Raw genomic sequence first — 15000 nt, 5'->3', positions numbered from 1 at the left:
TCACCAGAGTCTTTGGAGTTCAGTCAAATGAGCCAGTCAATGACAACACAATGTTTAGGTGGAAGAAAACGTCACGTAAAGAGTCACACTCGATCAAAACGTTGCCTAGTAGTGTAGTGTTCACTCTTGACTTGGGGGACGGTCGTTTCAACCACATCTGGTGGCCTTCATCGGCTTCAAGCTACTGAAGAAGGCCATGAGTTAGTAAGTGGACCTCGAGTTAAGCTTTTGCTCTATAGAGTCAATGGTAAAGACAGAAAACTCAACCTCTTGAGTCCTCTGTGAAATAAATACTCTTTAATATTCCATGGCTGCATTTTGGCAAAAGTCCCGCCCCTCAAACGCGGACGGGCCAATCGTAGCGTAGTGTTGGCCAGCTCCGACCAGGGTCCGACTTCTAAACGTCTCTTTACCACAGACTCAGGTTTGTCTGTTTCTGTGGACTTAAAGTTAGTCATAACGTTGTGTAACAGTTACCTGGAGAGGTTGTAACGAGATATACAGTTCTAAAATGTTACGGTTCTATGTAAAAAGCTGTGGAGCTAACATTAGCAGAGTACGCTAGCACAACATTAACTAGCGTTAGCACTTCAATGCTACGCTAGCTACTGAAGGCATTGTGAATCTCTACCCATGCTGTTTTTGCTTTTTGATGATTGTAACAGTGAATAAAGACCTACCCGGCTTTGCAGAAACAGTGTTGCAGGGAGTGCAGTTAGTGACAGTGTGGGCTCCATGGTAACAGCTTGATGGATGAGCAGTGGGGGGCGGGGCTTAGCAAAGGGTCAATTATTTTTTTTGTTTATACATTACTGCACCTTGTTAAATGAAGCACGAATTAGACTTTTAACAGTATCTAAAATATCTTTGACCTGAGGAACATTTAAGTTCTAATTATATACCACCTCTTAAAACTTTCATTTAGCAATGTGTGGCACGCGTGAGGTCGGACCCAATCATGATGCTTGTAGCCAAAACTCTGTTTGTGATGTCCCGTGGCTACCTTTAGTGTGTGCTCGTTCTACGTGGAGCTCTTTCTGTGAACTGGAAACCTCCCCTTTCATGGGAAAAAACTCTCACTCTTCTATTTGTGGATCTGCTCTGGTCGTCCCTCTGCCTGCCGCTGCCCCTCCCTCACTTTTCCTTTGTCTCGCCCTTCCTACTGTTGCAGAGCATCCACATCAGTTGGGCTCGCTCTGCCCTCGCACGTCTCTCTTTGCTATACAGTAAGGACGTAGGTGGGTCCAAAAGTAAAAAGTGCTTTCCTTGGGCGTATTGTAGAACCTTCTGCTTCTCTCTGAAATCGCTTTTTATTTTTGTCAGAAGTTAGATCATATTTATTCAGGGAGTGCAAGTTGTGACAGTGTGGGCTCCATGGTAACTCTTGGCGGAGTAGCAGCGGGGGGTAAGGGCTTAGCGAAGGGCCAGTTGGCCCACATGCATCTTCTGCTTCCTCATTCCACTTCCTGTTTCCTCCTCTGGTCGTCCATCCCGCCCTCAGCTCTGTCCGACTCATGACCTATACCTAGCTTGTCGGGTGGTAGATTTAATGAATGACAGTTTCTTAACCATTGTCTTTTATCAAACTGCTTCTCCTCTTTCGCCTCTCCCCCTGCCAGTGCTCGCCTTCCATGTTTCTCTCCTTCCAACTGTCACACCCTCCCTCTTTATCTTGTCACCCCCCCTCTCCGCCTGCCCCGTGGCATCCCTCCATTTGTCCGGTGAGGTCATCCCTCTGTTCTCCCTAATCCTGGGAGGTGCTCGTCTTTCTGCCTCCGCTTAATCCGCCTGTGGCCCCCAGCCCTGACCACACACACACACACACACACAAATTTGCGCACCCAGACTCACAGTTATTCTTGTATCATATAATCGGACACTCAGTAATTCTCACAGCATGCATAAACACATTCATTCAGACAGCACACACACACACACACACACACACACACACAGTGCCCCTCCACCTCTCGATATAAAACACCCTCTGTCTGTACATTAGCCATTCTGTCTAACTCTGTCCCTTGTGTCGGGTGATACCACACCTTCATACAGGTACGTCTGTCTGTCCTTTAATATGTCCTCTCTAGGCTTTGTTCTCATAAGAAGACAGTAGAATGAGATCAAGCAAGTTGTTTTCCATTTATTTCACCATCATAGTGGACACTTTGTTGAATGTGTTGAATGTGTTGAGGGTGTGTCTGTGTTAGCATAGCACGTACTCAGACTGACGTACAAACCTCATAGCACATTTATAATGTAGGTATAGATATTTATATGCAATGTGGTCCAGTAGCGGCCAGCTGATGGTCTCATTGTGTTTCCTGCACAGAGGATGAGGTCTGAGACTACTCTAACGAGGTTCCCACTTGGCTACCTGCGCCAAACTGTCTATCGTTAGCTCTAAAAGCTCTCAAAGCATTCGGCAAATGGTCAAAATCCCCACACCACAGCACCGTTAGCTAGCTTGCGTGTCCTTCATTAGCCTAATTAGCTGTCGAAGGTCTGACAGCTAATTAAGCTTGTGTGAGTGTGTAGAACATTTACAGTGGCTTGTTCAGGTCAGTTTAAATGGTGTAATGTATTTTAATCTGTTAGAGAAGCTAATTGGGAAAATAGCTATCATGTTGCTTGACATAGAAATCGATTTAGAAATGACGCGTGTTATTTTTACTCCTGCCACACCTTTAATAACACGCAGAGTCATTCCTGTTTTCCATGTCAAGCAACATAATGGCTACTTTCCCAATTAGTCTCTAAGAGATAAAAATACATTACACAACTCAACTTAAACTGACACTCCTGAGCTAGCTCTGTCTCCACTCTAGAATATTTTGATAGCTGACAATAGCCTCTCTTTAACACTAATGAGGTATTGTTTCATTCTCCTTTACTCCCCCCCCCCCCCCCCACACACACACACAGGTTGCCCTTGGCTAAAATTAACCCTGCTAAGGGCTGAGCCTGTTGTCTGTTGGAACTTGAATCCTCTCCCAAATCCCCTGAGTCACTCAGCCCCCCCGCCTCCGCTCATTCATCCATCCATCATTTCCCCCCTCCGTCCATCTCTCCATCCATCATGTACTTATTCATAGGTCTTACCTTCACATACCTTTTGAGTTAGACCTCCCCTCCCCATTTAAGACTACACTGCCCGAGCCTTTGAGCGAGGCACTAGAGTGATTCTTATGAGTGAATAGTGCCTTTTCCATGTACTTTGTGTCCCTTAAGTATATTGCTCTACTGTCAGTAGTAGATATAATAAGATACACCTTTTATATCAAAACCATACCATGTTGCTTCCTTTAAGAAATAGTTCAACATTTTGGATATACACTTTTTTTTTGTCTGCACGTTTCAACCTGCAATAATGTATTTACCTTTTGTCCAGCATTGTCCAAGTTGCGAACTTGTTAGCAACATTATCATTCATTTTGAGTTGTGTTTCTGTCCACCTGCTAAATGTAAGACCAATAGTCACTCTCTTTTAGCTCTGATTTTGGTCTCCACCAACTCCCGAGGGAAATATTTAGCTCGTTGGCTGGTAAATGCTCCGCTATGTTCACCAGCTAGCTGTTTCTGCCTAGTGAGCCGATAAAACAGAAGTAAAAAATGTGTGTTTGGACAGAGCTTGGCAGTTTTCCCCTCTTTCCAGTCTTTATGCTAAGTTGAGCTTAGCATAAAGACTTCATATTCACTGTACAGACATTAGAGTGGTATCACTCCTCTTATTTAGCTCTCGGCAAAAAAGAGAATAAGCCAATTTCCCAAAATGTTGAACTATTTCTCTAAGACTTTTACATTTTTTTTTGCTGATGCTTGATAATGAATAGAAACTGTGGAACAAGTAAAACACTGAAATTGAAGTGAAAAAAACGGTGAAGGCTGGAGCCGGTTGCTATCTCTGTCCGTATAAACAGAAACAGAGAGTTGATCAATAACAGCAGATGGAAGATGCTGCTAGGTCTGGCATGGCAATGGGTATGACAGCAGACAGGGGAGAGAGTCACAGGGCCATTGTAAATTCCTCCTGATGACAGATGGAGCGAGTGGAGGAGAAGAGGAGAGGGCATGATGGTGTGGAGATAATAGGAAGGAATCGGGATGTCTGAAGAAGTTTCTCTTTGTTTGAAATCAGATTTTCAAGCTGTTCGAGGTTTCAAATCATTTCAGAACGTCTCACACCGTTTGGCCAAATGACCTTAGAGCTGATCATAAGATCATCTTATTTGTCAGAAGCACCAGAACAGAGAGAGAAAGGGTGAGTGAGGACAAAAGAGGAGAGAGGTGCGGCGACGGAAACTCGAAAGTGAGAGAAACTCTATCTCCCCTGGGCTCTCTGCATTTAACCCCATGTCACATTCTCACCTGTTGCCGCTCCATCAATCTCCCTGCGTCCACTGCCAGGAAGGTGTCACTCAGCACACACCCACTGTGACAATGGCAGCTCAGAGGGACAATTTATAGCCAAAAACATGTCGGCGTGCATTATGTGTCCCTCTGCTTATCTGTGTGTTTTTTCCTGTCTCCAAAGTGATTAATCTGAGGAGAGTAGGGACTTGTGGCCAACCGTGATTTAGCAATGATGACTCACTCACAAACTGCATTTACGTCAGTATTTAAAGAACACCTGATATGGTCTTAATCCAGGTATCCAGTATCTTTTTTTATATTCATTTATGACTAACCACATGATGCAGGTATTTGGTCATAGACCAAATTATGGTACAAATAAAACAAACAAACAAACAAATATATTTCAGCCTGAAGGCCGCAGTTCGTCCCCCATGTGAAACAAATATGCCAATGGTGATGTTTTTGTTACTTGCTTACTTCAGTCATGGCACTTCCGTTAGTATTTGAACCCAAACGATGGTCTATTCCTAAACGTAACCAAGAACCTTTTTTGCCAAAACCTAACTGAGTTTCCTGTGTAGACGGAAGTTTATTTTGAAAGGATTGCATGCATGTAACGAGCGGAAATAGACACGTGTTGCAGGCTTTCGTAGGAAAACGCACAATAAATGAGGAGTAGCTATTCGTAGGACATCATACTAGCTGTTGTATGAGGATACGTTGCGCTCTTTAATCTACGTCACCTGAATTCCTCCTTTGCTCCCATTATAATTTCTATGGCCACTAGTGGCCGCCGCCTAACAATAAACAGATATAATTCGTAATAAACTGCTTGTACCAACGAACTATGGGGTCATACGTTGGGGGAGGGCAGTCTCTTTGAGATACATGGAAATCTGGCTACTGTTGTTAACTGAAGTCCTTAGAATTCATCCTCTGGGCACCACGAAGATCTTTGCCAAATGTCATAGCAATTAATCCAAAAATGATGCAATAAAAACTCAAATGTCAAGCTCATGGTGGCACTGAATGAAAGGTCAGAGGACCAGAGGCGCTCCCTCTGTGGACCATGAATGTTTTCCTGTCAACCCTTCCAAAAATTGTTGAGATATTTCAGTCTGGACCAAACCAGTGAACAGACCAACCGACAAACAGAATGGCAGCCATTGCCATCCCTGGTGCCAAAGTCATTTTAAAAATGTAAAAATAAACTTTTGTTGAATAAAATAAAAGGATCTGATCAAAGGAATTTAAATAACATCACTTTTTAAGGACAGTTCATTTGTCAAAACAGGGCTTCAACTAACTGTTTGTTATTGTTATTTGATTATTCTTTCAATAATGCAACTAATGATTTCCCAGAAGCCAAAGCCATATGTTATTTAATTCACCATATGGAATCATCTGAATCATTCATTGCATCAGTTCTCCCCTCCTGGTGGGTCTCTTGTACTTGAGATGGTTCTATTTGACTGATTCATTGATCTTCTTGATTTGATTGCCATTTGTTTCTCCTACTTGCAGCCATGTCAGATGTAGAAGAGGAGTACGAGTGAGTAGAGCACCATCCCTCAGCTGTTTATTCCAGCGTGTCTTCATCCCTTAATTAACTGACAGATATGTTTCTCTGTTCCTCTTCCTCATCTCTCCAGGGAGCAGGGTAAGTTCAGCGTCCATATTTGCAAAATATTCAAAAAGTGATTATAACATAAATTAAGCTTTTTTGCGAGACATGAAACTGTATTTATTTCTCCGGGTCTCCTTTCTCCCAGAGGCTGAAGAGGAGCAGGAGGATGAGCTGGAGGAGCCTGAGCTGGCAGAGGAGGATGGAGGAGGTAAGGTCAGGAAGACTCCCAGAATGCAAAGCAGACGAACAGTACAGCTGCCTGTCGAAGCAAATACATGTAAACAGTAAGACAGACTCAAATGGTTGTGACAATAGATACATGTCTTTCCTTGTTGTCTGAAGACGCTCTCAAAGAGCCAAGCAATCGATCCCTCTCTTCTTCATCTTCATAACTGTGAGTTGTTTTGGGTGACGCTGTGCTAACTCTGACCTATCAACTTCCCCTCTATCCTGCTCTCCCATTGGCTGACGCTGTGCTGGTTTGGGCTTTCAGAGCAGCAGGAGTACCAAGGTACGGTGACAGCACACCCGCCATCACTCACACTTTTAGACACCATGTATGACGAGCCCTAAAACCCACTGCAGGTGGTAGTTGTTAAAGAGAAGGAGACATTCATTTGCACCTGAGTTTGAATCCCACCTATAGATTGATATTTCACTTGCATTGTGTTTTAATACCAAAGGTAAATAGTGATTTAAGTCATCTTTAATCACATGTCACACCTGGACTTTGACGTGTTGATCGTGTCTGATGGTGTTGTAAACCTTCTACCGCTTTGTTTTTTCCTTTTCCTGCTTTTGCAGCTGGTGTTTTAAAAGTATAAATAATCAAAACAAAATCAAATGTGGATATTTCTATGATATTGTCTGCCTTAGTTAGTATGAGGAAAGATTTAAAGATGCACTCAACTTTTTTTCAAAAGTCAAATGACCATGTGTAAGGGTTGATTGTAGTGACGAGCCCACAAAGAATTATCACCTCACTGCGGTACCCCTCAGCAATGTGTGGTGTTTTAGTTTCTTTTAGCTAATTGTCAAAGGTTTGACAATCTCTGCTCTCATGAACAAGCAGCAGCAGTGCAGCTGTCACCAAAAATAAGTTTGATAAAACACTGCGCACTACCTGCCCAGCACCAAACAGGACAAAGTTAGCAACATATTAAGTTAGCGACTAGCTGGTGAACGTTGTTCGTATTTAGAACAAAAAAAAAAAAGTGTTTTTCTCAGGATTGGTGGTGACCAAAACAAGGCTAAAAGGAAAGTGAATACTGAACTTACATCGATGACGTGAACAGAAACACATCTCCAAACAACTGCTAATGCTGCTCTGTGTCTGCTGGATGTGTAAATGTATGAGGTTGTTGAATATTGAATATAGTGTCTGAACTTCCTCTGTCCTTCATTTTGGTTTTTAAGGTCTTCATGTCATACTTCTGAATGTATTTCATTCCCCTCTCGACTCTCTTTCTTACCCTGGATTAGTGAGGAAAGTGTTTTGGTCAAGGACATAAATGATGTCCTTGCTCTTTTCTTTTCTTATAACTCATTAAAAACACGGCTTCAGTCACATTAATTAATTTATTAACAATTTTCAAATTGTCCTTCCACATGTTTTGGGGAAACATTTATATTCAGGCTTGTAATTAATATTTTTGCTTGTCTTTCTCTCTTTCATCAACAGAGGAGCGCCCCAAACCCAAGTATGTTCACATCATTTTGTATTATGTTTGGTTGCAGTGGATCTTTTTTCAACAATGTCAATTTCCCTCAATCTTATATTAATCTTTTCAAATACTCTCTCAAAACTGTCATTCTGTGCCTCCCTTTTTCCCTCAGACCCATGGTGCCTCAACTTGCCCCTCCAAAGATTCCCGAGGGGGATAGGGTTGATTTTGATGTAAGTCGTGAAAAGATCAGTTTCATTTTCTCCAAACAATTCTTGATCTGGTCCAACAATCAGCTGTCAGAGTCCTCACAAGATCAGAGAAGTTTGATCGCAGATGATTTCAGCTGCTTTCAGAATCCTCCTGCTGACTTAAAAGGCTTTAAATGGATTATCTCTTCCAGTTTAAATAGATTTTATGAGTTTGACATGATGGAGGCCTAAAGATGTTTCAGTGGTAAAATAATCAGTTTCAGTTGAGCCATACTGAGTTCTATAGAGATGTTATATGGATTCAAACGCTCCCTTTTTCCCACCAGGACATCCACAGAAAGCGCATGGAGAAGGACTTACAGGAGCTGCATACTCTGATCGACGTCCACTTTGATCAGAGGAAGAAGGACGAGGAAGAGCTCATCGGCCTCAAGGACCGGATTGTAAGTTTACTGAAGGGCCCTTCTACACCTACCTCGTTTGGTTGAATTTCCTTGCAGTAACTTTTTTTGAAGTCCAAAAACATCCAATATTTTACAGTAAAAGATTAGAGAAAAAGCAACAAAAAGTTCAAACCATTTTGTTATTGAGGAAACGTCTCTTCTTTACTTCCCCAACGATCATCTCACGATCCCTCAGAACTATTTTTTAAGCCTTTGGAGGGCCACTAGATCGGGGATGATAATGTCAAAAGTAATAATATATCAGTCACAGGTGCCATGTATCCGCAAAATGTGTACTTACGCGGTACTTTAAATAAGAACATTTAGCTGATAATGTTTCTGTACTTTTTTACTTGGGTAGGATTTTAAATGCAGGATTATTGCTTGTGCTATTTCTATGTTGTTGTGTTTGTACCTTGACTTAAGTAAAGGATCTGAATACCTCTTCCACATAATAACTAAATGTATTTGTCAGGTTTTTTTAAAGGAGATAAAAAGTCTAAATGTTGCTTCATGCTTAATAAGTTGCACTAAGCCATTTGATGGCTTCTTCACTTTGCCCTCCATCAGGAGAATCGTCGCTCAGAGAGAGCTGAGATCCAGAGGGTTCGAACGGAGAAGGAGAAGGACCGACAGAACAGGATTGCGGTAACAAACACACACACACACACACACACACTCACCACCCAGTCCACACAGTGATACACTCTATCTAAGCTGTAAACGGGTTCAAGTTCTTTCTCTATTTCCTCAAACTATGTGAAACCAATGTTTACTTCTATAAACAGTTGCTCAATACAACACTGCATTAAATCTCTTTTTCAGCTGAACAACTGTACAATTTACACGTTTTTTTTCTTGCTCCCTCATCCCGACCATCCTTCTTCGTCTTTCAGGAGGAACGTCACAGAAGAGAGGAGGATGAAGCCAAGAAGAAGGCTGAAGATGAGTTCAAGAAGAAGAAAGTGCTGACTGGCATTGGAGCGAACTTTGGAGGCTTCCTGGCCAAGGTCTGCTGTTCCTCTCAGTAGAGCTCATGACAACGATGATGTTGATGACGATGATGACGATGATGATGATGATGATGATGATGTTCGACTGTGGACCGTGTGTGTGTTATCCGTCCCAGGCAGAGACGAGGAAGGGCAAGCGTCTGACGGGCAGAGAGATCAAGAAGAAGACTCTAACTGAGAGACGGCAGCCGCTGAGCATCGACAACTTGAGGGAGGACGCGCTCAAGTGAGTCTCCCCTAAATGTTTTGTCATAGATGTTAACAAAACAAGAGGCCAGATCCCTTTCTAAATGTAGTCTTTGCGATCCCAAAGGCAAGAGGCCCAGGAGATGTGGAACTGCATCTACCAGCTGGAGTCTGAGAAGTTTGACTACATTGAGTACATGAAGCACCAGAAATACGAGGTACCACTGTTTAGCTGGAGACAGATGTTGTGAGTGATTCTGAGGTGTGTATGAAATGATTTGTCTGCAGACATGTAATCTGTAGGTGTAACTCTTCACCGTCATTGTAAGTCCACTAAAAGTGCTTGTTTTTGCCGCTGACAGGCTGAGACTGTTGTTGTAAGTGTCTGACAGCATTATAGAAAGAACCCTACAATGAAATAAAAGGTTTTTCTTTACCTTTTTTCTGTATCCGGTCTGTTTGTTATCGTGTCTAACCAAGTATCGCTCGAGGAGAAGTCTCGGGGAATCTCACGTAGCATCCTTATTGTCGAAATCCGCCAAATCAGTCACGTTTCCTCCGTTGCCTTCAGGCAACAAGTCACATGACACGATAACAAACTGTAAAGAGTTTGAAAACGAACTCGTATAGACTAAAGAATTACATAAATATTCAAAAAGTGATTAATTGATCATGAAAATAATCTCAATGATTTGAATCTCTCCATGTGACCTCTGAATTCCTTTTGTTTGCCGCTTGCAGATCATCGTGCTGCTGAACAGAATCCAACATGCTCAGAAATTGTGAGTACTTCCTTTTATACAAAATACGATGTCCTGTCTATCTGTCCTTGTCGCATCCTTTCTTACTTTCCTCCTCCTTCCTCCTCTCTCCCTCTCACAGTAAGAAGATCCATGGCAAAGGGAAGGTGGGCGGCCGCTGGAAGTAAAATGGAGGGGGGGGGGCAAAGAAGAAAAAGAGAAAACACATTTTCACAGGCAGCGTAGGAATGAAGGAATCACACATCTCCCCTCCGTGGTCTTCTGGTGCCGGAGCCGCTCTGTAGGCCTTTCCTGTGTGTGTGTGTGTGTGTGTGTGTGTGTGTGTGTGTGTGTGTGTGTGTGAGAAAGATATTTGATGTTTCTTGATTAATAAAGCGACATGCACTCAGTTTGGAGTTGTTGTGTGGATCACAACCCCAAAATCAGTCTGTGTTTTTTAGCTGCTGTACTCTGGTTTAGGTATATTATGTGATGGCATCCGAGAACTCAAACTGCAGTCAGTTGACATCTGCTTTGAATTTTTGTCTGTAACGGCCCAATTCTACAACAAAAGCTTTGTTGTTCTTGAAGAAAAAAGGTTTAAAATCTTTTCCAGAACTTTGTAGAAAGGCTGCGATCAGTTTCTTCATTTAGGCCTGGATTTACTCTAGAGTCAAGAGTCAAGTTGCAAAAAGTCTCTTTTTTTTCAGAGGAGTGTTGCCAAATGGTTCCCGTCTGTAAAACGTGATTGAACTCATTTCAAACCCTCCACTCTTAATAAACAATGACTGCTGTTATGTGCCTCTATACGATGCTTTGTTATTGGACAATCCACACGGTGCTGTTTTTATTGCATTTTTGGTGTTCAGAGAGTACACCGGTGTAGTAGGGCAATTGTAGGTAAAAGAAAAAGATGACAGAGGATTTTATAGTAGAACTTGGATACTCTCGGATATTAAAGTGTTAAATTTACAACTTTGTTCTTTGAATTTTGTTGCACCTCAAGTAGTGTTCTTTTGGAAAAATGGACCTCTGAATGATGCAAAGTTCTTAAGAGATACATATAGGCGTTTTCTTTAAGAACATAAATAAATACTGATACATTTTGCCCTCGGAGGCTCACGTTACCGCAGCGTTTAATGCCGGTGGCTGTGGTGTGATGAGGTTGATCCAACCGTGCGAAGTAAAACGATGTGGTTCACTTCATACTTTTCTTAAATCTCTGAGAAATTCGCCATTTTTCTTGCAAATTTATGATTAGTAATCACAGAGAATATTCAAGTTTCTTTCTTGTAAATCTTTACTCTCTGTCATTCTGAGGTCTTTCTGGTAATTTTACCCTCTTACCCTGGATATGTAATTTATTCATAATGTTTTTTAACCTGCAACGGCTCTAATACGCTGCCGTCCAGAAAGTCTATGCTTCAGGCATCTTTTTGTCTGTCCTATGTAAAAACGATCACACTCGCAAACGAGACAATAAACAGTAGATTCAATTGTTTTGACTCCACCGTTTTGAAAAACAGAAATGTTCTTGTTTCTATGACCTTGAAGCAAGGATTAAACTGTAGGCCCTTGATTGTTTATATGCTTTGTGGCCTTACTAATTTATCTTTTTTTTATCTTCTTTCATAAATAATGTGGCAATACAATGTGTAAAAGTTAAAAAGCAAAGCTACGGGAAGTGATAAAATCTGTAGATAAATAAAATGGCATCCAGACAATAGAGCTGTGACGCACGTGGTGAGGAGTAAAGTAGCTGTTACATTCTGCTTAGGCCCCAAAAAAAAGGTCCCCAAGGATATGAACTGTTGCGTAACACCAATAGTGAGTGGGGAAAGTTGAGGTATTTAAAGTCTAACAGCTTTAGCGTTGGATTTCAGGTTCATCAGAGTTCATCGCCAGTCATGAAAGCAGCTGAGTGTACTCTGCCTCACAGTGCCAGAGATATGAAGAGAGCTGGAGACATGACCTGCGTCTCTCTGTTGTGCAATACCAATAATTTTAATACTTAATACTTAATACTTTAATGTAATAATTATCATTTAGGTGACTATGCAGTTAATACCCAGCTTTGCAGCTTTATGTAGTTTGTAAAATTTGATAAAGGTAGAAATGAGGTTTTTATTTCTGCAAGTAACTACCATCTAGGGCAGGGATTCCCAAAGTGTGGTGCGCCTCTAAGGGGTGCGCGAGAGGAAAAATGTAATGGTGGTCTAATGGTGCAGTCCTGTCTCCTAAAAATTACGTTCCCCCAAAACTAAAATGCATTCTCAATTACGTTTGACCATAAACGTATTTTCTCCCTGATTACGTTTGTGTTTTACGTTACAAATACGTTTCTCATCAACATATCTTTGCCATACTCTAGTCTTTATTATTTTTCTGCGATCTGCCTCGCCTCTACCCCCGCCACCCACAAGTTGTTGCCCCGCGGCCTGTTCCGAGGGCTGACAGACCTGACGATGGGGTGCCTCACGGCGGGGCGGCTGGAGACCTCGTGAGCGCCCGCCACTCGGAACCATAAAACCAAGTCCCGGATTTCACCCCGGGGACATTCTGGAGGTATTGTGGCCGGGTGATGTGCCTCGTTGCTGTGGAGGTATGAGCCGAGAGTGGCGGGGTGTTATGGAGGTATATTTTATTTATTTGTATCTATCTAACCCTAACCATAACTTCCACTAGGAAGCCACGTCCCCACCCAAACCGAACCCTTAAGAGAGTCACGGTTACTCCCGGATTATACACGCGGGCCTTTGTGGAGGTATTGTAGCCGCGTAATGTTCCTCGTTGCTCGGCCTGGATGAGCGCGTTTCTGCCGGAGACAGGCGGCGTGTTGTGGTAGTATTCTGACCGCGTAATAGGGAGATGGAGAGGCGGTGGTGGAGAGGGAAAAAAATGTTAGTGTTAAAATGTTGATTAGAAACGTATTTGTAATAAGTCAATGTAATAATTCAAACACAATTTTTAGGAGACAGGGTTGCATGCATGCCTGGTGCAGTGAGGTTCTGGCTAACAGCTGTCTGAAGCCCTCTTATTTACGTCGCCACCTGAACACCAAGCATGCCAGTGCAAGTCAAAAGCCCCTTACATTTTTTATATCGAAATTGGAGGAGTTACAAAACAGCCAAAAACAACTGCAGTCTCATTCATGTGTTGGGTCTACAAAAAACGCACTCCGGGCTTCTGGTCACAGAATAGCAAGAAGCTACCGCACACAATCGCCCAAGACGTGTGCTTGCCAGCTGCCAAAGAGATGGTGGAATGTATGACTGGAGAGAGAGAAGCAAACAAGTTGGACGTGATCCCGGTGTCCAACAACACTGTCGCGCAGCATCGATGCTTTGTCCGAAGACATCCTGGCTACATTAATCGGTCGCGTGAAGAAGAGTGAGTTCTACTCTCTGCCAGTAGACGAGTCTACAGATGTGGCCAATCTGGCCAATCTTCTGGTGTACGTCTGTTACCTTTTCGAAGGCACGGTGCAGGAAGTTTATTTGTCTTTTTTTGTGTTTTTTTATCTCGTGAACAAACGCTACGCGCCAGCAAACTGTTCTCTCATTGGTCCGATTTTTATGCGGCTATAAATAGGCTCTGTTGCTTTTTTTTTTTAAGGTGTGGGGGGGGGATTGGGGGTGCGTGAACCCGGTCGGGATGTAGAAGGGGGTGCGTGGCCTAAAAAGTTTGGGAACCACTGATCTAGGGGAAGCCAGAAGTCCATCATTTCAAAAAGATGTATTGGCACATAACACATTTGAAGTAATGCTTGCAGTGTTGTCATTAACAGTCGATGTTATTAGAATATTTCAGTGAAGAGCTCCCTCAGGTGGATAAACGCTGTCATCGCATCCTGATGAAACTGGAAACCCATCAGTTGGGTAAAAGGATTTCACACATGTAAATAAAATCACCTCGTTACATCAGGGTACTCTGTAGAATATAGTGTTTAATTAACATTACACATGGTCAGCTAACAAAAATGGGTTGTTTTCGCCCAGTGTTGGTGTCTTATTTATATATTTATATTGGGCTATTTTATTTTATATATAATATTTATTTCGTCATATATTAATCCACATTGCTCACTTATTTTGGGTTATTTACCAAAACAAATAAATACTTATTTAGTTATAACATAGTAATAATATACATTTAGTAATAACATATTTCTGTTGGGTCATAAATTGAAAAACAAAACAAAATCTAGTACATTTTTTTGAGTTATGAGTGTGAAAACAATATATGATATTTTGTTGTTTTGTGGCATATGTTTTGAACTTCTTCAAATTGAATTATTGTCCACTGCTGCAACTGTTTGTTTAAAATATTTTTTTTTACTTTTTAATGTTTGGATGTCATGAAGTTTACAGAAAAAAAAAAACCAGATAGAAAAACTGTGTAAAATAACAACTGATGAGAAATGATGCCTCCTTGTGAAACATGATTTAGAAAATAATTACAAACTTTTTAAACTAGTTTATTATCTGTGTTTTTAGTTTAGTTGGGGCACTCAGATTGTTTTCCTTCTCTTCCTTCTTCTCTCCTGTCCGTGGTAATTATGTGCCCCCCCCCCCTCTCTTTAATTCCTGCCTCACATGTTTGGCTCACTGCGTGAGACAAGGACTAAAGAGGACAGACACACTGTTAATCCAGTCTTTCACTCACTGCATCAATTCAGGGCTCTCTCTCTCTCACTCTCTCACTCACTCACTCACACACACACACACACACACACACACACACACACACACACACACAC

The 15000-nt window shown here is 42.0% G+C and overlaps 1 protein-coding gene across 1 annotated transcript; it reads left to right on the top strand.

Annotated features, from left to right (window-relative positions):
- The first annotated feature begins 5826 nt into the window (after positions 1-5826).
- Positions 5827-11048, top strand: tnnt1 (troponin T type 1 (skeletal, slow)). The gene is made up of 13 exons (XM_031870912.1): positions 5827-5908; positions 6009-6016; positions 6129-6191; positions 6477-6494; positions 7665-7683; positions 7820-7880; positions 8186-8302; positions 8873-8950; positions 9199-9312; positions 9432-9541; positions 9629-9719; positions 10243-10283; positions 10384-11048. The coding sequence occupies exons 1-13, from the start codon at positions 5883-5885 to the stop codon at positions 10427-10429; spliced, it is 792 nt and encodes a 263-aa protein (XP_031726772.1). The 5' UTR covers positions 5827-5882; the 3' UTR covers positions 10430-11048.
- The last annotated feature ends 3952 nt before the right edge of the window (positions 11049-15000 follow it).

This window comes from Anarrhichthys ocellatus, unplaced genomic scaffold (assembly GCF_004355925.1).
Source record: "Anarrhichthys ocellatus isolate YVR2014 unplaced genomic scaffold, GSC_Weel_1.0 scaffold55, whole genome shotgun sequence".
NCBI classification, from domain to species: domain Eukaryota; kingdom Metazoa; phylum Chordata; class Actinopteri; order Perciformes; family Anarhichadidae; genus Anarrhichthys; species Anarrhichthys ocellatus.
This window is presented reverse-complemented; position numbering and strand designations above follow the sequence as displayed.

Excerpts from the sequence above, each read along its gene's own strand:
- tnnt1 (XM_031870912.1), top strand. The coding sequence starts at position 5,883 with ATGTCAGATGTAGAAGAGGAGTACGA. Across the intron at positions 8,303-8,872 it reads TCGGCCTCAAGGACCGGATT|GAGAATCGTCGCTCAGAGAG; the intron begins GTAAGTTTACTG and ends GCCCTCCATCAG. Across the intron at positions 9,720-10,242 it reads TGAAGCACCAGAAATACGAG|ATCATCGTGCTGCTGAACAG; the intron begins GTACCACTGTTT and ends TGCCGCTTGCAG.